We start from the raw sequence: 25,462 nt of genomic DNA, 5'->3' as shown, positions 1-25,462 counted from the left end.
GGCGCCCTACTCACTGAGCCACAGGTGCCGCCCGCTATTTCCTTTTTATTTTGAGATAGGGTCTCACTCTTTTGCCCTGGTAAAATGATGCAATGGCATAATTATAGCTCACAGCAATTCAAACTCTTGGGCTAGAGCAATCTTCTTGCCTCAGCCTCCCAAGTAGCTGGGTTTATTTTATTTTTTTTTTTTGTAGAGACAGAGTCTCACTTTATGGCCCTCGGTAGAGTGCCGTGGCCTCCCACAGCTCACAGCAACCTCCAACTCCTGGGCTTAGGTGATTCTCTTGCCTCAGCCTCCCGAGTAGCTGGGACTACAGGCGCCCGCCACAACGCCCAGCTATTTTTTGGTTGCAGTTTGGCCGGGGCCGGGCTTGAACCCGTCACCCTCGGTATATGGGGCCGGCGCCTTACCGACTGAGCCACAGGCGCCGCCCAAGTAGCTGGGTTTATAGGTGTGTGCCTCTGTGTCTGACTAGTTTTTCTGTTTTTAGTAAAGACATGGTCTCGTTCTTGCTCAGGCTGGTCTCGAACTCATGAGCTCAAGCAATCCACCCACCTCGGCCTCCCAGAGTGACTCTCATGCTACAGGGGCTTCATTCCCTTACCCCCGCTTTATTAGCTCATCTACTGCCTTCACATTAGAATTGAGTACATTGACTTCTTGCTTCTCCATTCTTGTGATGCTTTACCAAGAATGTGTTCCATCTCCATCCAGGTTAATACGAAAGATGTAAGGTCTCCATCTTTTTTAATGGCTGAATAGTATTCCATGGTATACATATACCACAGCTTGTTAATCTATTCTTGGGTTGGTGGGCATTTAGGTTGTTTCCACATTTTGGTGATTGTAAATTGAGCTGCAATAAACAGTCTAGTGCACATTGTACTTATGGGGTTTGGGTAATTTTATTTTTTTTTTTGAGACAGAGTCTCACTTTGTCACTCTTGATAGAGTGCCATGGTGTTATAGCTTACACTAACCTCAAACTTCTGGGCTTAAACGATTCTCTTGCCTTAGCCTCCCAAGTAGTTGGGACTAGAGGTGCCCACCACATACCCAGCTATTTTTAGAGACAAGGTCTCACTCTGTCTCAGGCTGGTCTCAAACCTGTGAGCTCAGGCAATCCACCTGCCTCAGCCTCCCAAGTGCTGGGATTATAGGCATGAGCCACTGTGCCTGGTTAGGTTTGGGTAATTCTTTCTTTCTTTCTTTATTTATTTGAGACAGCATCTTACTTTGTCACCCTCAGTAGAGTGCTGTAGTGTCACAGCTCACAGCAACCTCCAGCTCTTGGGCTTAGGCAATTCTCTTGCCTCAGCCTTCCGAATAGCTGGGATTATAGGTGCCCGCCACAACGTCCGGCTATTTTTTGTTGCAGTTTGGCCGGGGCTGAGTTCGAACCCACTACCCTTGGTATATGGGGCTGGTGCCCTATTCACTGAGCCACAGGCGCCGCCCTGGGTAATTCTTTTTTTTTTTTGAGACAGAGCCTCAAGCTGTCGCCCTGGGTAGAATGCCGTGGCATCACAGCTCACAGTAACCTCCAACTACTGGGCTCAAGCGATTCTTTTGCCTCAGCCTCCCAAGTAGCTGGGACTACAGGCGCCTGCCACAATGCCTGGCTATTTTTTGGTTGCATCCGTCATTGTTGTTTGGCAGGCCTGGGCTGGATTCGAACCCACCAGCTCAGGTGTATGTGGCTGGCACCTTAGCCACTTGAATTACCCAGCCGAGCCCAGCCGAGCCCACCCTGGGTAATTCTTAAGGGTTATTTGGGGTAATCTTTTTACTTTTCCATACTTTCAGAAGTTTCTATAATAAACAAGTTGCATTTATAATCAGTAAAAAGTATTTTTAGTGCTTTGAATAGTATAATAATACTACTTTATAATAATAACAATGGCTAACGTTTATGGACTTACATAAGCCCATGATTGTGCTGAGTGCTCTATGTACACCTCCATTTAGTAGCCATCACAATCCTACAGTCATTAGCCTCCTTTCCTAGATGAGAAACTGAGCTTGAGAAAGGTTAAATAACTTGCTCAAGATTACAGAGTTGCCAGGTGCCTGGGAAAGCCCTTGTTTTGACACTACTTTCTTCAAGAAACCACCTCCACCTCAGTTCCCTTCCAGTTCTCATGGTCTGGGGATTTCACTCCCATTTCGCCCATCCCTACTTCCCAGCCACTTCTCCTCTGCCCTTTTAGGCACTTTGCCAGCTCCACAGCTTACATTCTGCCTCTGGAAATGACTGTGTTCACCAACTGTCAGCCCATTAGAGTGGGGGCCACTCAGGGGCAGGGGACTTGTCCACTTGATCACTGGTTGAGGTCCCAGCACACAACAGCCCATAGTGCCTGTTGCTGAATTGAACCATGGGCTGAGGCCCTTGGAAAGGTTAAAGCCTGCTGTCTAGGTATATGGGAATTTGAAGCCAGTTGTTTAGAGAACATGGCTATTTCCACGCATCCTAAATTGAGAGAAATTATCTCTGAGAATCAGCCCAGCACATGCATCTTGCAGTTTACCCGGAAGCCCAGCATTGCACAGAATGCACCCTGAGAATCACAGACTAGATCTGAGGCCTCACATGGTGTGGTGTGGACTCAAAGGACAGTGCAGAGGGTGCAGAGAAGACAGTGGTGGGGGGGACAGAGAATTCAGAGATCCTTACTACATTGACATGGGGATGATCCCTTGACTCTTCCTTCTGTCTCAGTCATCGAGCCCTGCAGATGCAGCCTCCTAAAGAGCTTTCTCCTCTGCCGCTTCACCCCATCACTGTTCTCTAACAGGGACTCACTGCCCAATTGCTGTACCTGCCTTCAACTGCAGGGCCCTGACTCCTGTCTCACTCCCTCCTGTCCATGTGCCTCTTTGCATCGGCTCTGTTCTTGCCTTGGGCACTTTCCATGGCTACTATGCATTATCTTTAGGATACAGCTCATTGTCCTTCTGGGGCTTACAAGCAGTGGGTAAAAGACAACTAGATATGTGCTTAAGGCACAAGGCAAATGATTATTTACCTTAAGAATTCATTGATATGGCGGTGCCTGTGGCTCAAGGAGTAGGGCGCCGGTCCCATATGCCGGAGGCGGCGGGTTCAAACCTAGCCCCGGCCAAAAACCAAAAAAAAAAAAAAAGAATTCATTGATGTGGAAAAAGTTTTTTGATCATTTCATAATATGATTTTGTTGGGCATTATACAGTTGTTGGAAATTTAATCTTGAATTCACATGGAGGACATCATAATCACTTGGTGCCCAGGGCTCTCATCTAGCCCCCTTTTAAGGTCCATCCCTTGCCAGCTCCTCCAGCCTTGGCCATTTGTCCCTAGGGCTCCATTGAATAGCTAACCTGCTCGTGCCCACCTGCCTGAGCCCAGTTCCACTGTTGTGCACCTAGAGGAAGTCCCTTATCTCTGTGTGCCTCAGTTTCCTCACCTGTTAAAAAGAGAGGGTTCCGATGATGTGAGCATTGCAGAAGTGATACGGGCATCTGTAAGTGCTGGTTGGTACCTGCCATCTTAGGTTCACTCAATCTCAGGACCTTGACACACGCTGTTCCCTCTGCTTGAAATACTTTCCTCCCACTGACCTTGCCTGTTGTTCCAGCAGTTCCTTCCAGCCTTCCAAGCTTGGTCTAGGTGCCCCTTCCTCCATACCGTAAACGAATAAACGAGGGGTACAGCACCTGGGGAGCAGCGAGGTGTACAGACAGGGGCTGAGTCACTCGAGGTGTTTCCACCAGTGTGCTTCTCTTACTAGCCTTGCAGCGGCACAGCTACAATTGAGAAGAGGCGCAAAGGCGGCTGGTGAAGGGTTCCCCGTTACTCCTCATGGGTGGAGGCGGGAGGACGGTGTGGGTCTCCTCCGCGCCGCTCGATCAGCGCCGAGTTCCGTGGGGTGCTGCCCAGGGCACGCAGGAGCCGGGGGGGTGGGGGGTGGGCGCGCGGGGAGGAGCCCTGGAGCGGGTGTCGGGAAGGAGGAGCCCGCAGCAGCGCGCGAAAAATGGAACACCGGGAAGGCGCTCGAAGGCGCAGGGTGCTGCGGCGGGCCGGGAACTCGGGCCCGGCTGCTGCTGGCAAAGGAATGTGCCCCACCCTCGGGGCTTGGCTGGCATCCGCCCGGCCCCTCCAGACGGGACTGAGGCCCGGTGTCTGGCCGGGTGGCAACACCCTGCGCACCAAGGCGGAGCTGCTGGACCCGGAGTCGCATCAAGGATACGCCCCGCAGGAACGCAGGTTCCTGCTGTCCCTGGACGCTGCCGCCACCCTGGCATTCCTGAGCCGAGGACTCTGAAGTTGCGGACTGAGGGGCTGGCCCACCGGACCCCGTGAGGTTGTTCGGGGAGGCGGCTCCGCACCCCCACCACGCCCCTTGACGCGTCCCATTGGTCGGTCTCGTGGAGGGGCGGAGGTAAGGGCGGAGCGAAGGACGCAGGCCACCACCCCTGGCAGCACAGACGGCGGCGCCCAGCGTAGAGACTGGCGGGTTTGAGCCTCTGGGATCGCTGTCGCAGCTCGCCCATCGTCCCTGCCCACTGCGCGGACTCAAACTCAGTGGCGAGCACGAAGGTGACAGACTCCTAGATTTCGGAGTAGCCCTGCCCAGAAGCCGCGGCATCTGCGTCCGCACGGCCCCCAGCCCAGACAGGTGCTGCGCTGGAACTGTTCTGAGCCCGCCGGTGACGCCCGCCGGGTCCCGCTGGCCTTCGAGCCCAGCCATCCGCTTGCCGTCGGGGCATCCCGGGGCCTCGGGCCCGGCCGCAGAGCGGATGCGCGCCCGCTGATCGCCCCGACCCGGCCCGATATGGCCGTGCGCCCCGGCGCGCTCTGGATACTGGGCCTGGCGCTGTACGCGCTGGGCAGTGGTGGCCCCGGCCCACGCTCCCCGCCCGGCTGTCCCCCGCGTCGTCTGGGCGCTCGCGAGCGCCGCGACATGCAGCGCGAGATCCTGGCGGTGTTCGGGCTGCCCGGGCGGCCCCGACCCCGCGCGCCGCCCGCCGCCGCCCGCCTGCCCGCCTCGGCGCCGCTCTTCATGCTGGACCTCTACCACGCCATGGCCGGCGACGACGACGAGGACGGCGGGTCCCCGGAGCGGCGCCTGGGCCGCGCGGACCTGGTCATGAGCTTCGTCAACATGGGTGAGTGCCGGCCGCTGGGGATGGCGTCGGGGACCCAGCGGTGATCGTGTGTACTGCGGGCTGAGGGTAGGGGCTCTGACCCTCAGGGTGGCCCCTCGGGGAGTGAACATGAGCTGCAGCCGTGGGGAGTCACAGGCCGATGGACCCAACCCACAGGGGCCTGGGGACTGCTGTGGTCAGGGGAGGTCTGAGGGGCATGAGGCTTCCTGAGCAGGCGCAGCGGGGAGTGTGGACTCCCAGGGGACGGCATTCGCCCCACCCCTAACGCGCAGGGGAGTAAGTACCAGCTGATGTCAGTGCCCACCTGGGCTGCACCAGGAAGACAGCCTGGCCCAGGGAGACAGATGAATAAACAGAGGCTGGGATGCTGTCACTGTGATAAGGGCAGTACTGAGCAGAGGGACAAAGTTCAGTGTGGAAACCTGTGGTCACATCATCAAAGTGACCAGAGCTGACCCACAGGCCCTGAGTCCATAGCAGGCTCTTCCCTGTGCAGAGTCGCCCAGCCTGGGCGGGGTGGAGGCCAGGGGAGCTGCTGGGAAGGAGGAGCCTCTGAGCTCTGTGGGGCAGGGGCTGTGTGGTCCTGTCGCCCCCAATCCCAGCAGCTGGAGTGAAGCCTGGCATGGAGTGAGTGTCCAATGGGCAGTCTGACCTTTCTTCTCCCAAGTCAAGCCCAGTTTTTCCTCTCTGCAGTGTTCTTCAAACCATGGAGCATTCACTCTTAAGGGTCTCAAAGATATTAGTCTTCAGTCATGAGTATTTGCTGTTGGTCAGGTCCCCCATCTGCTTTGCCTCCTGTTTTTGGCTAGTGACAGGCAGAGATCTGGACTGAGCAGACAACAGGTTGGGCCTGAGGACTCAAAGACCACAAATCAGCCTGAGGAGGTCAGGGAGCCATGGTGCTGAGAGGACCCTTGGCCCCGCTGCCTTTCATCCCTCTTGATCCTCCAGCAACCCTGTTCACAGCTGTGGTCCTCTTCCCATCTCCCAGGTGAGAACGGTGAGGCTTGGAAAGGCGATGTCACACCCAGGATGGCATGGGCTCTATGTGGTTGACCCAGGGCAGGCTCAGGTCTCCTACTGTACATCCAGTGCTCAAGGAGGTGACATTTATGTTGTCAGGTTAGGCTACCAGGTAGAGAGAGCTTTCTGAGAAGCTGCAGGTTTTGTGGGACCCTCAGGCATTTGCTTCCTATAGTAGGAAGGGGGCAGCCAAGCCCCTGCTCCCCGACCTCAGAGCTAGTGGTGGACCAAGGTGGGAATGAGCAATGGGAGGCAGCCATTACTCAGTGCCGAGAGCCCAGTCCAGTGCCAGGCTCAGGATTCAGCCAATGGGATCTGGGTGTCATCTTCCTGGTTAGAGGGAAGATGGAGACTTGTGATAGGGGAGACCATATGTGGGACTGATACCAGGTCTCCATTTTCAGGTCAGGTTGACCTGGAGCTCAGGACAAGGAAGAGTTGAGAGTGGAGTCACCCAAAATATCCTAGGAGAGCTCCCTCTTAGAATGAATCACCAATTCAGCCCATGTCCCGTTCGGTCCTGCTTCCTACTGCTTCCCCGGTATACCCTGGGAACACACAGCCTGGAGTGAGTGACCGCTGTAAATCCAGCAAGGCCTACTCCTGCGGTGTGACTTTAGAGAAGTTCTACACCCTCTCTGAGCCTGGGCCCCTCCTTGTAAAGTGGGGCTCCAAGTGATCTGTCCTCAGGGTGATTGACTGATAGAGGGGGAGGAGCAGAAAGTCAGTGCCCAGCCACTCAGAGGGTGCACCTGGGCCTGGCCACTGAGGGCTCCTGTTTCTCCCAGCTATGGCCCAGCTTTGATGTGGATGTGACACAAACATCCCCACATGGCTTATACACATGTAGAACCTAGAAATGGACTCCAAAGGACAACCAAAATGTGTTTGTACCTATTTTTAGAGCAAAAATAAACATGTGCACTTTTACAGCCTTATGATTTTTCATTCAATTCATGTGAAACTGTTTTACCAGCCCCATTTCATGGGCTCAGGCAAGTTAAGTGTCCCAAGGCCATACAGCATGTACAGGGTGACATCCATGGCTGTGGATTCTGAATCTCAGCTTCCCACACCAGTTCTATGTGTTTCATTAAGATATGGGGCCTCGGGTGCTGTGAGATTAACAATCAGATCTTTCTTGGGGGAAGCTCAGGCTGTGGGTGGCACCGCGGCTGTGAGAGGGGCCTTCTTTATTCTGATGTGCTGATTGCACCACCAGAACTCTCTCAGTTTGAGTAAACTGGCGATTATGGAGGTTATCTGTTGGGGGAACAGACACATCCCAGGATTCTCTCTGTATTTGGAGGCCCAGGCTCCAGGCATAATAGCAGGGCCACTGTGGTATCAACGCCCACACCCCGGCTCCCACACTGCTGCCTCCAGCTCCACCTCTCTTAGCAGCCTCATCAGGCTCCCAAGAAGCCAGGCCTGGTGCCCCAGGGCCCTGACAATCCATGGCAGCCTGTGGAACCCAGCGGCCTCCTACCCATGGCTCAGGCGTCTGTGTGGAGCAGGTGGACATGAAGCCCGTGACGTGGATTAAGGCTGGTCTGGCTGCAGCCAAGGCCTGCGGGTCCATATCAACCTGGAGACCCTCGGCTCCTCTTTGTCCCAACAGTAATGGGGGCTGTTTCCACGTGGAGCAGATGGATCCTGTCCCTGTGCTCAGGGAGAGGAGAGCCCTGAGCTGGGAGGCAGGACCCAGGTTCTGGTACTGCTTGGGCCCGCCATACATTCCTGCATGTCCTGAGCTGTGTCCCTTCTCTCTCTGGGCCTCTGCTCTCTCATCCAGTCTACAGTGATAGTGTCAGAACAATGAAATGCCCCAATCTGACGCTGGCTCTGTGTCAGAGGCTTCTTCTCACAGCATCCCCTTCCCCTGGCCTTGCGCCTCAGGCCAGCCTGGCCCCTCCTGAGGGAGGAAGGACTGCAGGAAGGACCAACTCTGCACGCTCATCCTGATCTGCTCCACCAGGTTATCACCGGAGAGGCAGATGCCTGTGTTCCAGACTGAGAAACTGAGGCACAAACAGCACTAACAGGCAGAAGTCTAGCCCGGGTTACTTTTGTCCTGACCCTTTCCCAAACCAGACTAATCTATTCCTGTAGTCTCTGGTGGCTGAGGACAGACATGCTGTTGAACTGAGCTGCTGGGTTTGGGAGAATCAGGACTGTGTGGGAACTGGGGACTTGCCCTGCGTTCCACCCTGCCCTTGTCAGGCCTATGGCCTTGAATGGTGATGCTTTATCTCTGTGGGCCCCAGGGTCACTTCCTTTGGTTCTTTACTAGGGAACTCTTTCATTTTCCCATTTGTTCATTCATTCAGTCAACACATATTAATAGTTGTATAGCACCTACATTCTAGGTGCTGGGATCTAAGAGTGACCAAAACACAGCCCTTGCCCTCATGGAGCGGACCTTCCAGTGAGAGACACAAATAGTAAATATAGGAGCCATGAAGGTAATCGTCAGGTGTGCTAGACAGTGACCCCCTCTGTGCACAGGGAGGCTGAACAATGGCAGGGCAGGCAGGACTGGGTTGAGAATTTCTCACCTGAGACTCACACACAGAACTGGCATCCCGACTCCAACACCTGCTCCTTGTGTGACCTGACAGTCCATCTCTCTCAGCCTCAGTTTCCTCCTCTGGAAAATGGACATATTCAGTTTATGGGGCTGTTTTGGGCTCTGTGAGATGATACCCAGTGATGACCACATGCCCAGAGCCTCCGTATCTAGTCTTCTTTTTCATCTCACAATTACTGTCACATCTTTGTTTAAAAAGAGAAGAGTGAGGCTCAGAGAGGGCAGGTGATTTTCCCAGGACACACAGCAGGTTGTCTCCCTGCTCCTGCATTTGCTGCCTCACCACCCAGCCCACAGTCTGGCCCGTCCCAGGCACATTCGCTGGTGCTGAATGTGAACACGTGATGTAAATGGAGACTCCTGTTTTAAAAATATTTTTGTTTGGGTATTTATAGCACTAATGTATGTTCCTTTTATCAAATTAAGAAAATATAACTTAGGCTTGGTGCCTGTAGCTCAGCAGCTAGGGTGCCAGCCATGTGCACCGGAGGTGGTGGGTTTGAATCCAGTCCTGGCCTGCCAAACAACTACAACTACAACCAAAAAATAGCTGGGCATTGTGGCGGGTGTCTGTCCTAGCTACTCAGGAGTCTGAGGCAAGAGAATCACTTAAGCCCAAGAGTTTGAGGTTGTTGTGAGCAGTGACGCCACAGCACTCTACCTAGGGCATTAGCTTGAGACTATGTCTCAAAAAAAGAAAAAGAAAATATAATTTAATTACAGAATTTCATTACAGGCAGTTCATATGACAAATTTAGAAACATATAATGTGGAAGCCCCTAGAAATCTTCCTTCTACCTCAGAGAAAATCAGTGTTTTAATCTTTTGGTATAGTACCCTGACCCCAACTAGCCCCAACATTTTATCAATATGGATACTAACATTTGCATTATTAGGTTTTACTAAATGAGGCATAAATGCTGTTTTGCTACTTTGTCCTTCACTTAACAATAAATCTTTTAACTATCTTTTTATTTTATTTCTTTCCTTTTTAGGAAGAGTCTCACTCTGTTGCCCAGGCTAGAGTGCTAACTTGTTATTAGCCTAGCTTACAGCAACCTCAAACTCCTGGGCTGAAGGGATCCTCCTAGCTTAGCTTCCTGAGTAGATGGGACTATAGATACCTGCCATGATACCCAGCTAATTTTTCTATTTTTAGTAGAGACAGGGTCTTTTTTTTTTTTTTTTGTAGAGACAGAGTCTCACTTTATGGCCCTTGGTAGAGTGCCATGGCCTCACACAGCTCACAGCAACCTCCAACTCCTGGGCTTAAGGCGATTCTCTTGCCTCAGCCTCCCGAGTAGCTGGGACTACAGGCGCCCGCCACAACGCGCAGCTATTTTTTGGTTGCAGTTTGGCCGGGGCCGGGTTTGAACCCGCCACGCTCGGTATATGGGGCCGGCGCCTTACCGACAGAGCCATAGGCGCCGCCCAGAGACAGGGTCTTGATCTTCCTCAGGCTGGTCTCAAATTCCTGAGCTCAAGCAACCCGCCAGCCTTGGCCTCCCAGAATGTTAGGATTACAGGCATAAGCCACTGGGCCTGGCCTCTTTTATCCATCTTAAAAGCCTACTGTTAGAGTGACCGTATGTCCAGAGGTATTTAATTTCCCCCCCACTCTTGTCTGCCCACCAGGATGGCATGCCTTGTGGATCCCTGACGACTAATCCCTCCTATCTCTTCAGTGTTTCTTACCTCTGGGGTAAACGACCACTGTTGCCCCCATTTGACAGAAGAGGAAGCTGAGTCATTCTCAATAAGTGACTGGCCCCAGATCTGCTTACCCAGATCCACAAGAGCAGGCAAGAAAACTAGATCACAGCCGTGAGGAGAATGGACCCTGGGCTGGGGCAGCACAGTGCTTAATTACTCTGGAATGGGGCACATTAAGTTTTAATCCTGGGTCTTCAACTTGAGAGCCATGAGTTGTTGAACAGGTTACTTAAAGTCTGTGTCTCTCTGTTTCCTCACCCTTAACATGGGGGTAATAACACCTGTATCATAGTGCAATGATCAAATAGATTAAGGCCTGTAAAAACTTAGCATGGGCCCAGCACTGCTCAATGATGAAGGGGCCTGCTGTATTTACTGCCTCCACTCCCCAACCTCCTCCACCCCTGCCAGTCGTGCACTTAGGAACCTACAGAGGAGTAGTACAGGGCCCAGCTCCAGGATTGAACTGCCTGGCCAGGCCCACATTCTGCCACCTACTCTTTGTAGTGGCTGATGTGGTGGGCTGCTCAGTGCTCTTCAGCTCATGCCCCTGCTGTGCAGAGTGCAGGCTGCTGATATCTCCAAATTGAGTCCTTCTCTGGGCATTCACTGACTAGGCCCACAGAAGCCGCCCAAGGTCCGTCACCTTTATCGGGGGCACCCCACATCCAATGACTGATCTGTGGTGTATGAATGTCCAGGTCTCTTATCTCAAAGAGGGTCAATTTTGAAGAGTCTTTGGACCTGGAGCTCCCCATGCAGTCGGACTTGGCTGAGACCTTGTTGGGATTATATCACTGTTTGATTGTATTCAGACCCACTCCCTTCATTCCCTGCAAAGAGAATTCCCCAGTAAACATTCCAACTCCAAGTCTTTTGCAGGAAGCCCAATCTAAAATACTATTTATATAATTGTTACCTAAGTTATTTAATGCTTTTTGCCTCAGTTTCCTCTTCTGGAAATAGGACATCTACCCCATTATGATGTTAAATGATGAAAAGAGTGGCTGGTAAGTGCTCAATAAATGTCAACTTTGTTTTTAGCCCAAGGCCAGCTGGATAGCTGCCAGACCAGAAGCAAATCCTGGTTATTTTCTTTTAACTGCTGGCCTTATGGCTGAGCCCTTCTATCTGAACCCCGCACATGGGAAGGGGCTCTGGAGAAGCTGAAAGCTACAAGATCTGGGTATAAAGAAAGTTGAATTCTTCAGGGTCTTTTTTTTTTTTTTTTTTTTGAGACAGAGCCTCAAGCTGTCACCCTGGGTAGAGTGCTGTAGCATCACAGCTCACAGCAACCTCCAACTCCTGGGCTCAAGTGATTCTCCTGCCTCCACCTCCCAAGTAGCTGGGATTACAGGCGCCTGCCACAACGCCCGGCTATTTTTTGGTTGCGGCCGTCATTGTTGTTTGGCAGGCCCAGGCTGGATTCGAACCTGCCAGCTCAGGTGTATGTGGCTGGTGCCTTAGCCGCTTGAGCCACAGGCGCCGAGCCTCTTCAGGGTCTTAAGAGCAATCTCTGGCCATTCCCTAACAAATATTACTGGGAACCTATCGAGTGATGTTCCCTTTCCTGGTTATCTCAGAAAAACAAAACATGGCCCCAACCCAAGATCTGAGAAGGAAAGGCCCACAGACAACTCCATGTAAATTATCACAAAAGAGGAGACATGGCCATTCACCTGCTCAATAAACATGGGCATGAGGCAGAAGACAGACAAGATCTTGCTCTCATTTTGTTGGAGAAAAATAAGGCCAGACTGGCATCCTGCCTTGGATGCTTCTAGGTGTGGTCTTGTGCAAATCAGTCAACCTCCTGATCTTTCCTGTTCTCTTCTATAGAATGGGGTGAATAATGCCTCTTACAGGGTTTTGTGGCAGCAAGCCTTCAACATGCTCTCAATGGTCCCTGCCTCCTGGCAGACACACTCTTGTGTGGTCCCCTCCCGACCTTGTGCCAGAGCTGGTCTGTGTGACTAATAGAATGTGATAGTAGTGATGATATGTTCCTGCCTAGATCAGGCTACAAAAGGCCGAGGCTTCCACCTCTCTTGTGTTGCTCATTCTGAGGGAAGTCATGAGGTGAGCAGCCCCAGGGATAGGCCTTCATGCTGAGAAACGCAGAGTGAGCTTGGAAGTGGGCCTCTGAAGACTGCAGCCTAGTGGACAGCCTGGCTGTGACCCCACAAGAGGACCTAATCCCGACCTAGCAGCTAAGCTCCAGGATTGCTGACCCTCAGAAATAATGCGAAGCAGTGTTTGTTGTTTTAAGCTGCTGTGGTTGGAGTGATTTTTTACACAGCAATAGATAACGAATACAATTGGATAAGCAGGAACAGAAATGGCACAGGTAATGTGCCTAGCATGGCGCCTGACACACAGTTCAGTGGTTAAAAAATGGGAACTGCCACATTGTTTCCCACCTCTGTGCCTTTGCCTAGATGACTCTTCTTCATTTCTCCTGGTTAGAATTTTTCTACCACTCCTAAATACGTTTTCTAGAAAAGTTGTCTCAGATGCCTTCTTCCCAAGGGACCCTATGTGACCGGAGTGCTCATCTTCCGTTTTGTTTCTCTTAGGGATCTAGACACCTTCTGCCTCTGAGACTTAGGGGCAGACCCAGCCCCTCTTCCTCCTACTCCTCAGGAAACCATGAACAACCAGAAAACAGGGACCAAATCTGACTCTTCACTGCACCCACACCCCACCATGTACCCAGCCCCTGTGTGGGAGCCTGAGAGGAGGGCAGGAGGTGGGCCTGGTCCGTGGGACAGAAGGGGACCAGCCCTCCTGTCTCTGTGGAAGCCAGCAGTGGTGCTACAGCTTCCTGGGCCTTCCCCAGGAACCCTGAGTCCCCGCAGGGCCCTGCCTGGAGGAGGGTGGCTTCAGCAAGCATTCTCAGGCACGTGCTGACAGAAGAACCTTGTGGACAGGTGACCCCCCAATCCAGATATGTCCGCCCATTGAATCAAGTGGCACTCATTTCACACAGCCTCAATTCTCAATGTCCACACTGCGGGCCCCTAACCTGACCTGTGACCCCTGGAAAGTCTCTGCCCCTTCTGGGCCTCAGTTTCCCCATCTCTGCCACGGTTGCCTGGAGGCCTTTCCAGCTCTGACCAAAGAATGTGCCCACTCCCTGACCGCTCACTGCACTCCTCCTCATGGAAACCCCTTCCCCACAGGCGAGAGGGATGTGTCACCATGCCCACGTCTCTCTGGAAAATTCCCAGAGTTCAGTTATTTCCCGACTTTCTACTGGAGGAATTGCATCTTTCTTGCTCACATCTCCTGGGATCTATTTTTGGCCTTGGTGGGCTTGATGTGGTGGCGTGTGTGGGTGTTCCCTTTTAATTTGGGGTCCAGAGCTGTCTGAGGCCTGGACTGGTAATTACGAGTGCATTTATGGAAACAGCTCTTGAGAAGAGCCAGCAATGAGACCTGACTGAAATGCCTCAGAAGTGAAGCTTCGGGCCTCCGCTGGGCAGCGCTGAGATTTCTGGGCGGGAGAAACCCCTTCAGGATGCAGAAGGTTATCCATCTGTGGCTCTTCCATTGTCCAGGGGGCCATGGAGACCCAGTCTTGCTTTAGGTCTAATGTGGGGTGCCCTTGGCCTTTGCTATGAGCAGGACTCCCCAGGCAGGCCCAGCCTGTCCACCCGCATGGGGTTCAGGGAAGCCCCAAATGTGAAATGTCAGTGGCTTCTGATGGAAACCCCGTGACATGGAAGCCACTCCCAGACCAGCAGCAATGCCCCGGGCCAGGGGGCTATGGGTGCCAGACACTGAGCCTCTGTGTGGGAAGAGCAGGCTGGGACATCCCTCTCTGGGCCCCTGGAGAACAGAGGTCTCGACGAGCGGACCACTGAGAGCTCTCGTGCCACCTCACATGGCTCTGCCCCTGCCTTCAAAGGGCTTTCTGTCCAGATGGGCAGCTAAGCCAGAACAGGAGCCCTGGCACAGGGGAGAGGGAGCTCTGTGTGGGGTCAGAGGAAAGGAGGCTCCTCAGTCAGACCGAGAGGGAAGCAGCCTTTTGTCATGACGGGAAGGTGGACCCCAGAGATAGTGGCTTCAAGGATAGACCGGGGGAGGAGAGAGTTTGCAGCCTGAGGTGTAAGAGGCTGCAAGGGACAGAGGCAGGGCCAGCTCAGGGAGGGCCTGGAACACAGAGCTGAGCTTAGGCCCCTCCAGCGGGAAGGGTCTGAGGGAGGCGAGCGGGTCAGACGGGTCAGGGGAGTCTATTTTCCTAACAGCCACCCAGAGCTGGAGGGAGAGGGTGTTTTTTGAAGTCTTCCTTATGGGTCAGAAAGAAACAAGACAGATTTAGGTTGTCTGGATGAGTCTAAATTTTGTCCGGGGCTCAAAAATAGCCAGAGCCTTTGTTAGTGTTGGGCTGATGGTTGCAGGGTTTGGCATCTGGAGGCCTAGCCTGCCAGTGGCAGGGGCAGTGTCCCGGACATGGCCAGTGGCCGTGGCGGGTGGAGGCCGCCTCCTGCCCACAGCAGGCCTTTCCCGGAAAGGTGGGATCCGAGGTTGTTTCAGCTGAGGCCGGAGGAGGAGGCTGAGGGTGCCACCAGCACCCGTTGGTGATTCATGATTGTTTATTTTTTCATGCCCACATTAAGACAGTTCAGAGAGTAAATCAATTTGCTTCTTTTTCAGACAGAAGCCGATTCAGTGTTTGACCATTTGGTGCCCTTTTATAATTTTGTGGATAATAAACATTTAGAGTTGCCCATGGAACCAGGTATAGCCTTGCCTGCTTCCTATGCTCGGTGAAATGCTTTTTGTGTGTGTGTGTGTGTGTGTGTGTGGTTTTTGGTCAGGGCTGGGTTTGAACCCCCCACCTCTAGGATATGGGATCAGCACCCTACCCCTTTGAGCCACAGGCGCCACCTGTGAATTGCTTTTTGTGTATGTCTTTTCATACTTTATCCAGAGTGTCTTTGGGATTGTCGTGTCAAAGGGCAAATTCATATGTAATTTTGTCAGGTATTGCCAGATCCCTCCTCTGCACAGGGTACCTGTCAGCATCGCATGAGAAACTTCCTGTCTGATCTTAACTCAGTTCTCTCTCAAAGGCCATACTGAGCACCCGTTACTCTAGAACCTGAACCTTTTCCTTTTTCCTCCCAGCACTTATGACAGAAAGGACATTCCTTGTTTTACTTGGTTTTCTGTTTGTGTTTTGCCTCCCCCATTAGAATGTTAACTCCATGGATATAGAGCAATTGTCTCCTTCACTGATGTATTCCCAATGCCCAGAATAGTGTTGTACATGGAGTAAGAACTTGGCAAATTGAACGTGATGAATTCATGGATAAATAAATGAATTAATCAATACTTTTATTTTTATTTTATTTTAGAGACAGAGCCTAAGCTGTCACCCTGGGTAGAGTGCTGTGGCATCACAGCTCACAGCAGCCTTCAACTCCTGGGCTCAAGCGAGTGTCCTGCCTCTGCCTCCCAAGTAGCTGGGAGTACAGGCACCCGCCACAATACCCGGCTATTTTTTGGGTTGTAGCCGTCGTTGTTTGGTGGCCCGGGCTGGATTCGAACCTGCCAGCTCAGGTGTATGTGGCTGGTGCCTTAGCTGCTTGAGTCACAGGCGCCGTGCCCAAAACATTTATTTATAAAGAGATAATTTAAAGTCTTTTTTTCTGACCCAAAATTAAGACTTCAAAAGACACTCTTGGATGCTGTTGGACAACCCATTCTTTCTCCATCTAGTCTGGGGGTGAAAAGCTGTCTCCTCCTGCCCAAGCATGTCTGGCCCTGGCACCTGACCAGCACAGCTGCTTGCCCGTCCACCACAAGCCCAGGTCCCCACCTCTAGGACAGGAAGTGCTCCCCACATCCGCCTCAGCCCGGTGCTTTTTATTTTCAAAACCTAGCTTGTGGTCACTGAGCCCAGTAGCCAGAGAGAGAATTTTTTAAAAAAGATTCACAAACATATAATTAAAATCTCAGTGTTGGGTTTGGGGAAGGCACTGGGCTGCTCCCACCCCTGCTTTCCGGAAACACAGATTTTTAGTGTTTGAAAGTGACAGGAGGCTAAAGTGAGACCGCCCTAAATACACCGTCCTGGGCATTTCCGTGCAGGGGAATGTGGGATTTATTCTGCAACCGCGGCCTCTGTCAGACTATTACACCAGCCTCCGCCAGGGCTCACCTTCGGTCTTACCTCCAGCTGCCTGCTAGCCTGGCCTCCACAGAGTCCTCTAGCCTGACACTCACCCCGCTGCTCCTGCTGCCCCTGCTACCCCCATCCCTTATGCTCCCTGATGGCCAGAGGCACAGCCCATGTCCTGGCCCACACCTGGTGCCCTGCAGGCACCTCTACACCTGTGCAGGTGGGGTCCCCTCTGCCTAGAGCAGTAGTTCTCACCTGTGGGTTGTGACCCCTTTGTAACAATGAAAATACATAGCAGCATTAGGAAGGTTGAAAACCACTGGCTTAGAGGGTCCTCCCTGCCTCCTGCTCCACCGACCAAGGCTCCGTCCCATCCTTTAAGGCCAGTTCAGGTGTCACTTCTCCTTGAGGCCTGCTCAGATCCCACCGCCAGTGGGATCTTCCCACTTCCCCAGCCCCTGACTGGCCTCTCTAGGAGATTGTCCCTCCTGCCCTGGTTTTTCTTGTTCCTTTCCATGTCTCCCTCCTTCCTCCTTCACCTTGTTCCAAAAAGGGAATCTGGCTCCTTTGCCCTCTGCTATTTTGGGGTAGTCACTTGCCCTGCCCTGCCCTTGGGTCCTTCCCTGGTAGGTCTTTGTCCTGTAGTGCCCTGACACTGGCAGATTCACACTCCTGCCTTAGCCCGCCTCAGCTGTCAGCTCCACGTCCTCCTCCCGGTGTCCCATTCAGGCAGTGGGCAGACTCTGGATGGCCCATGTCCCCCTTAGATGCCCTGGGTTATATCCCTGTTCACCAGGTTTCCCTGGGAGAGTCTGTTCCTTTCCCGATTTGGATCTGATGTCACTCTCCCCTATAGCCTGGGAGCTTTCGGGGGGGGGGGGATCCCAGCCTCTGTCTCACTAAGGGTCCCAAGGCCAGCTAAAGGTTGAGGGGTATGAGCAGGATTTGGGAATCAGGGCCTATTGCTCAACCCCCAGGCCTGGGGCTCAGGTTGCTCCTGACTATAGGACGTCTCTGAGCTGTGTCTACAGTGTGGAATCCTGTCTACGCCCAGGCCTCCCAGGGTCCTCTGGACAGTGGGTGATGGCAGGTCACACCCAGCTCTGCGGCTCTGGAGCCTGAGCCATCCCGAGTGACTGGCTCCACTTTTTCTTCCAGTGGAGCGAGACCACACCCTGGGCCACCAGGAGCCCCATTGGAAGGAGTTCCGTTTTGACCTGACCCAGATCCCGGCAGGGGAGAGAGTCACAGCCGCAGAGTTCCGGATTTACAAGGCGCCCAGCACCCGCCCACTCAACAGGACACTCCGTGTCAGCATGTTCGAGGTGGTGCAGGAGAGATCTAACAGGTGCCTTCCCCATGGCCCAGGCACCCACCCCGCCCGCCTCAGGGTCTCATGGTCAAGGCTCTGGTGTGTCGTCCCGCCCAGTGGGGGCTGGTGTGTGTGTGGGGAGGATCATTTTCCAGAGGAAGGAAAAGGGAGCCTCAGAGATGGGAAAGATGTTTGGCCTGAGGCTTCTGGGCATTTCGGGAAGAGCCAAGAGATATAGTTCTGGCATCAGGTCCTCAACTGCCACCTTGGCTGTGGGACCTTGGGCAGGTCACTCTGCCTCAGTTTCTCCATCCGTACTCAGGCCCAGTAACACCTTTGTGGGTTGATTCAGTGAGAAGAGATGTGGAAGGAGCCAGCCCAGAGCCAGGATGGGTAGATGCTCCAGTGACGGTCCCCAGGTGGCACTAGGAACTCAGGGGCAGCTGTGCAGCCATCGGTTAATTGTTCTTTCGTGTCCACAGGGAGTCTGACTTGTTCTTTTTGGATCTTCAGACGCTTCGAGCTGGGGACGAGGGCTGGCTGGTGCTGGATGTCACAGCAGCCAGTGACCGCTGGCTGCTGAGCCGTAACAAGGACCTGGGACTCCGCCTCTATGTGGAAACTGAGGACGGTGAGGCTGCCCCCCTGGGGCCTGAGAGGCTGTCCCGGCAGAGGCCGAGGGCTGGCCTCACATGGCTCTGGGTGTCCGTCCTGCCGTTCCCAGCTGTGCCCACTGTGAGGGTCGATGACGAGCACAGAATGAGATCCTGGACAGGAGGAGGCCCTCCACAGGAGTGGTGCCCTGCTCTCCTGCAGAAGAGAGGAGTCCCTGTCTTTGCTTCCCCAGGCCATGGGCAGTTCTTCCCCTGAGCAGCTTCCCTACTGGGAAGGGGAGGCAGGGAGAGGGCTGCACCCCCAGGCTCTGAGCCCTGGAGGCCTGAATTCACATCCCAGCTCGGCAATGCCCTGCCTTGGGGGCCTTGCTCACCTTTCCAAGCCTCAGTTTTCTCCTGGAGACAATGAGATTCACTCTCGCCCCCCATAGGTGTTTTGGGGAAGAACCTCCTTTATACCAGGCAGTGGGGAAAGGCCGATGGTGGGCACAGGTTGGTGTTTGGGGTCCAGCAAGAGGGCGAGTCATCTGTGTCCTGCTGTGAGCACTGAAGACAAGGAGAGAAGTGACCAGAGGATTAAATCACAGGAGGTTGTTAATGACCAAGAGCTCAGCATGGGGACAAAGTCTGATGGGCAGGTGGGGGGAGACCGGCAGTGGAGACAGTAGGAGCTTGTGAGTTGGAAGGAGCTGGGATTGAGAGAGGCGACAGGGGTGGCTGAGTTAGGGTAAGCCAGGGAGAGATGTTTGGAGTTTGGGGTGGTTGATTTTCATGAATAGCAATGGAGGATGACCGGATCTGATTCGGGCTTATGTGAAGCACCCTCTGAGATATTCACCATCAAGGGGGAGGAGTATAAATCCCACCTGTCCTTGTGGGTGACATTCAGGGACTTGCTGCCTAAAACAGCCCTGTGGATGGAGTGTGGCAGAACCTGCCCAGTGAGGGGCCAGGCAGGCACTGCCTCAGCCCGGCGAGGAAGGTTCGCCACAGCACACGGTATGGAGCATGGCACTTCCACCGAGGTCTGTGTCCCGCAGAACCATAGCCCTCATCCAAGCACCAGGAAACTATTCCACAGAATACCTGACAAGTACTTCTCCAGACTGTCAAGGTCATCAAAAACAAGGAAAGTGGAGCCTAAGGAGTCATAACAGCTAAATGTAGTGTGGTGTCCTGGACGGGATCCTGGGACAGTGAGAGAACATTGGGGAAACTTTATTAAATCAGAATAAATGATGGCATTTTCTTAATATAGGATATGCAGATTGTTTCCTTAGGTGTGGCAAGGGTACCCTAACAGTGTAAAATGTTAATATTTCTCAGGGAAACTAGGTCCAGGTATTCTCTGTACCATTTTAAAATTTTTTCTGAAAATCTCTACTGTTGTGAAATTAAAACTTTACTGAATATATGCAAAGAATAAAGAATTGGCAACTTCAGCATGGAGGGCAGACGAGAAGGAAGGACAAGGGTGACTCCAGAGACCTGTGGGAGCCCCGTGGTGGAGCTGTGAGGCGCTTGCTGGTGAAGCTGTGCAGGTGGAGCTGTGAGGCGCTTGCTGGTGCAGAGATGGAGAAAGGAGGATGTAGGAATAGCTGGGGAGCAGGTGAGGAAAGGGAAGAGTCCTGGACCACCCGCGACCAAAGTGTGGGTAGTTTTTTTTGTTTCTTTGAGACAGAGTCTCACTTTGTTGCCCTCGGCAGAGAGCCATGGCATCACAGCTCACAGCAACCTCCAGCTCTTGGGCTTAGGTGATTCTCTTGCCTCAGCCTCCCAAGTCGCTGGGATTACAGGTGTCTGCCACAAACCTGGCTATTTTTGTTGTTGTTGTTGCAGTTTGGCCGGGGCCAGGTTTGAACCTGCCACCTTCGGTATATGGGGCCGGCACCCTACTCACTGAGCCACAGGCACCGCCCAACAGTGGGTAGTTTTTAATAGACGCTTTTGTCCTGAGTGGGCAGAAAACAGGAAGGGCAGGTGTGAGGTAGAAAGTCCTGAGCTCTTCTTTGGCTGGAATATTGAGACCCCTGGGATCCTCTGGAGGACACTGGACCTCACGGAAGTGCCATTCCAGGGACAGGTGGGTGTAGACCCAGGTGTGGGAAGTGCTGGGTAAGTGGATTTATAGCCGTGGGACTGGACCAGGTCGCTTGAGGAGGGAGTGTGTCCCTGGAGACAAAAGGGGCAGCCCAGAACTCTGCAGCCTCCAACAGAAGGGACCAGGAAACCTGGAGGGCAAGGTGACCCAGACACCAAGACAGGAAAGTGTTTGCAGAAGCAGGGAGTCATCTGTGTCCTGCTGTGAGCACTGAAGACAAGGACAGAAGTGACCAGGGGATTTAGTCACAGGAGGTTGTTGATGACCAAGAGCTCAGTGTGGGGACAAAGTCTGATGGGCAGGTGGGGGAGACCGGCAGTGGAGACAGTGGACAGCCCTTTCCAGAACCTTTGCTGGGGAAGGGGAGCAGAGGAAAGGGGTGGTGACTGGACAGAAATGGGGACAGGGCAGGGCCTTTACAGGTTAGGAGACACTCGTGCACTCTGTGGGATGGTAGTGATTTAGTGCGGAGGGCCGAAAATTGCGAGATTCCTGACCAGTTCAAGGGTGAGGTTCGGAGGGTGAGGTTCGGAGGACGAGGGGGGCAGCCTCTTCAGGAGCAGAGGCCCTTCCAGATGTCTGTGTGGGAGGGACGGTGAGCCCCACTGTCACATGAGGGTGAGCCTGAGCTCTGGGGGTGTGCGGTGGGGCAGACATCCACTCTGCCAGTTGTCACAGGATTCAGAGGGGGTGGCTCATCACCATCAGCGTCACCCTGCTGTGCCCATTCCTTAGACCCTGGCAGGTCTGGGAGAGGCTCCGCAGGGTTTGCAGTTTCAGTTGGAGGCCCCCCAGGCGAGGAGGGATTGAGGCGGCGGCGCCCTGTACGTAGAGCCTGGCCTTGGTTCTGTGCCCAGAGCGTGTACGTGCGACACGGTGGACGGTGGGCGCAACGTCCCCGGCCTGCAGTGGCCACGCGACTGCGGCCCCCTGCCCTAGGCGGCGCGGGAGCGGCTCCCTTCTTGTTCCCGCGGTGGCCAGGCGGGAGCAGAGGCGCGCGTCACGGCGCGGGTGCCTTCTCTGCTCTGTGACGCAGCGGCGGGGACCCGGGAACGCACGCGGGGCGCCCCCAGCCTGTCCCCGGCCTCAAAGCCGGGACAGACGGACGATGGCCACGCGGCGGCTCCTGGCGGCGGCGCTCGGGCGCTGCGTCCCCGCCGGCCGCACGGTGACCGCGCTGTCCCAGGGCCTCGCCCGGCGCCGCTTTGCCACCAGCTCGCGTCCATGCGCCAAATTCTACACCGACCCCGTGGAGATGGTGAAGGACATCTCCGACGGGGCCACCATCATGGTCGGGGGCTTCGGGCTGTGCGGCATCCCCGAGAACCTGATCGCGGCGCTGCTGCAGACCCGCGTGAAGGACCTGAAGGTGGTGAGCAGCAACGTGGGGGTGGACGACTTCGGCCTGGGCCTCTTGATGGCCGCCAAGCAGATCCGCCGCGTCGTCTGCTCCTACGTGGGCGAGAACGGGCTGTGCGAGCAGCAGTACCTGGCGGGCGAGCTGGAGCTGGAGCTGACGCCGCAGGGCACCCTGGCCGAGCGCATCCGCGCGGGGGGCGCCGGGGTGCCCGCCTTCTACACGCCCACGGGGTACGGGACCCTGGTGCAGGAGGGGGGCTCCCCCATCAGGTACTACCCCGACGGCCACCTGGCCATCATGAGCCACCCGCGGGAGGTGAGGGAGATCGGAGGCGAGCACTACCTGCTGGAGCATGCCATCAGGGCCGACTTCGCCCTGGTCAAAGGCTGGAAGGCCGACCGCATGGGCAACGTGATCTTCAGGAGGAGCGCCAGGAATTTCAACGTGCCCATGTGCAAAGCTGCAGATGTCACAGCCGTGGAGGTGGAAGAAGTCGTGGATGTGGGGACTTTTGCCCCAGAGGACATCCACGTCCCTAGCATTTATGTGGATCGCGTGATAAAGGGGGAAAATTTTGAGAAAAGAATTGAGCGTTTAAGGTTCCAGGAGGAGGAAGAAAGAGAAGCCCAAGTGGAGGAAGGCCCGAGGACACGCATCATCAAACGGGCAGCCCTGGAGTTCAAGGACGGCATGTACGCCAACCTGGGCATCGGGATCCCGCTGCTGGCCAGCAACTTCATCAGCCCCAGCATGACCGTCCATCTGCACAGTGAGAACGGCATCCTGGGCCTGGGTCCATTCCCACCCAAAGACCGGGTGGATGCAGATCTCATCAACGCAGGCAAGGAGACAGTCTCGGTGATCCCAGGGGCCTCATTTTTCGCCAGCGACGACTCCTTTGCCATGATCCGAGGGGGGCACCTCCACCTAACGATGCTCGGGGCGATGCAGGTTTCCAAGTACGGCGACCTGGCCAACTGGATGATTCCCGGCAAGAAGGTGAAAGGCATGGGCGGCGCCATGGATCTGGTGTCCAGTGTCAAGACCAGAGTGGTGGTCACCATGGAGCACTGCGCCAAGGACAGCTCCCCCAAAATCATGGACACGTGCACGCTGCCGCTGACGGGGAAGCGCTGCGTGGACCGCATCATCACCGAGAAGGCCGTGTTCGACGTGCACAAGAAGAAGGGGCTGACGCTGATGGAGCTCTGGGAGGGCCTGACTGTGGAGGACATTAAAAAGAGCACCGGGTGCAGCTTTGCTGTGTGCCCCAACCTCAGGCCCATGCAGCAGGTGGACCCCTGACACGGGAGGCAGCCCGTGGGCACCCAGCCTGTGCTTCTCGGGTCAGCCTGGCAGGGCCTCCTCAGAGGACGTCGGTCATGGCAGGAAATCATTTCACTGGCACGTGGACAGGCTCACCTCTGGGCTCCCAGACTTTCCTGCTAGACAGATGGGATTCTCTCTAGAGCGCTGTGACTTTAATAAACACATGCAAAAAAACAGGCAAGGTTGGGCAGTGCCTATGGCTCAAGGAGTAGGGCGCTGGTCCCATATGCCGGAGGTGGCAGGTTCAAACCCAGCCCCGGCCAAAAACCAAAAAAAAAAAAAAAAACAGGCAAGGTTGTCCGGTGTGTTCTTGAGCACAGCAAAGCACCCCGCGGCAGTGGGAGAGGAATGTACCCTCTCCCGTGTGTCGACGTGTACATTAAATTCTCCACGGCTGGGGGTATCCACAGTGGGGTTTCATCCAAGTGCTTCCCTGGTAATCTAGTCACAAAATCTAGACAAAAAATGATGAGGGGGAAAACACCCCCAAACTTGTCCAACTGTGGTGACAAGTAGACGAACGTTAAGGTGAGTTTGTGCTGGGTGGAAATGCTGTCTTCATGAATGTTTCCCCTTTAGGGCCACTGACTTTTCTTCTGGGGCCTTTCATTGTGTTGATCAGTTTTGTTTCCCTGCAGCCTCCTCTCCTCCCCACACGTCTGCTCCTGGCACCTAAGTAGATGACCCTGAAGGAAAACAGGCCCATCGTCGGGGATGGGACCTGGTGATGGGAGAGACGGGGGAGGGGCTGCCATGCTGATGTCCCACCAGGAAGGGTCCTGCGGGAAGAAACAGCCCATCTGTGTGGCCAAAGGCTACAGCTTGTGAATAAAAGAGGCTGAGAAACCTCAGTCATGGACGAGATGGGTTTTCCCCACTTCAGCGGTAGTGTTTCTGCTTCCTCCAGACCAGACACTTAGATCCTTCCTCCCTGTGAGGGGCCCTGACTGGCCGCTACTGTGACACCGCTCAGGACCCTGGAGGGGCTGTGAGGAATTTCATCCTGGACCTAAAGTGAAAAGGAGGAGTTTGTGTGCACACGTGTGTGCTGTCGTAGACCAAGCCCGGCACGGAGTGAGCACTTTGTGAGTGAGCTCCAGGGCTTCATGCAGCTGACAGGCGGATGTGGGCCAGTGCAGTAAGTTCTAGGTGGTCAAGAACGGGCTTCCTGAGAGTTGCTATTACAGCCTCATCCTGACGGAAGGGCCAGATCCTGGGCAGCTGAGACGCGCAAGGAGAGATGGCACTCACTGAGGGGACGGCCTGGGCCTGTGGGGAAGTGGCCAGGGACCATGGCAGGGGCTGGGTGGGATAAAATGTCATTGAGTGGACAGTGGGGCCCCTTTGGGGGTTTCTGGGGAGGTTGCAGCTGATTTGCCCTGGATATGAGGAGTTGTTTAGCAGGAGTGTGGAAAAGGCAGAGGTATCCAGGAGCATACAGGAGAGACGGTCCCACCCAGGAAGGGACTTCCCAGCCCTGCACTGCCTGGGTTTTCCCACAGCCAACTAGAGCCTGGGGCCTTCTCCAAGGATGGTGGGCACAAAGCAGAGCCAATTTGAAGGGGAGTTCTGGGCTCTGGAAGGAGGGGCTGGGGGCCTTTCCCTGACCTGCCATGTGCAAGCTCTGAACAAAGATCAGGGGCCAGTCCCCCCTCCATGTGCCCTCAGCCAGGCCTCTGCAGCTGGCTGAGGAAGGGTATGAGTGTCCTGGCTCTATCCTGCTTTGCTCTGGGACCTTGAGCCATTGCTGCTCTCTGAGGCCTTTGTTGCCCCTTCTGTAAAACGGTAGCCTGGGACTAGCTGCTGGCAAGGTCCTCAGTCAGGCTCACCTGGCCTGTGAGAACTACAAAGGGGTCTCCAGCACCCACCTCAGGGTAGCTCAGAGGATTTCTTTGAGGGTTTCTGGGTAATTGACCTAATATGTCATCTTGTTCTGTGCCCAGAAGACCCCATAAATTCAGACTTTCGAACATAGTTGCACATAAGGAAGGCAAATGTGAACAAAGCCTGGAGGACTGTTGGCTTCACCCATCCTCCTCCTGCAGCCAGGGCTCTGCAGGGCTCACAGGACAGAATGGTAGCACACAGCCCTGGCGGGCTGCCCTGGGTCCAAGGCTTTCCCCACAGGGGTGCCAGTCT

General features: G+C 54.4%; 2 protein-coding genes across 2 annotated transcripts in view; both read left to right on the top strand.

Moving 5' to 3' along the window:
• Positions 1–4,502: 4,502 nt before the first annotated feature.
• The window catches only part of LOC128574482 (bone morphogenetic protein 8B-like), a 36,037-nt gene continuing 15,077 nt past the window's right edge, over positions 4,503–25,462 (top strand). The window contains exons 1-3 of the mRNA XM_053575069.1: positions 4,503–5,151; positions 17,766–17,955; positions 18,402–18,550. Coding sequence (XP_053431044.1) covers positions 4,818–5,151; positions 17,766–17,955; positions 18,402–18,550 — 673 coding nt within the window. The 5' untranslated portion in view covers positions 4,503–4,817. The remainder of the gene's footprint in view (positions 5,152–17,765; positions 17,956–18,401; positions 18,551–25,462) is intronic.
• Positions 21,172–23,652, top strand: OXCT2 (3-oxoacid CoA-transferase 2). The gene is made up of 2 exons (XM_053575061.1): positions 21,172–23,505; positions 23,618–23,652. Exon 1 carries the CDS (start codon positions 21,743–21,745, stop codon positions 23,297–23,299), a length of 1,557 nt encoding a protein of 518 aa, XP_053431036.1. The 5' UTR covers positions 21,172–21,742; the 3' UTR covers positions 23,300–23,505; positions 23,618–23,652.

Source organism: Nycticebus coucang, chromosome 22 (assembly GCF_027406575.1).
Source record: "Nycticebus coucang isolate mNycCou1 chromosome 22, mNycCou1.pri, whole genome shotgun sequence".
Taxonomy (NCBI): domain Eukaryota; kingdom Metazoa; phylum Chordata; class Mammalia; order Primates; family Lorisidae; genus Nycticebus; species Nycticebus coucang.
Note: the sequence above shows the minus strand (reverse complement) of the source record. Positions and strands in the feature narration are given on the sequence as shown.

What these genes read in the sequence shown, in the direction of transcription:
- OXCT2 (XM_053575061.1), top strand. Translation starts at nt 21,743, where the DNA reads ATGGCCACGCGGCGGCTCCTGGCGGCGGCGCTCGGGCGCTGCGTCCCC.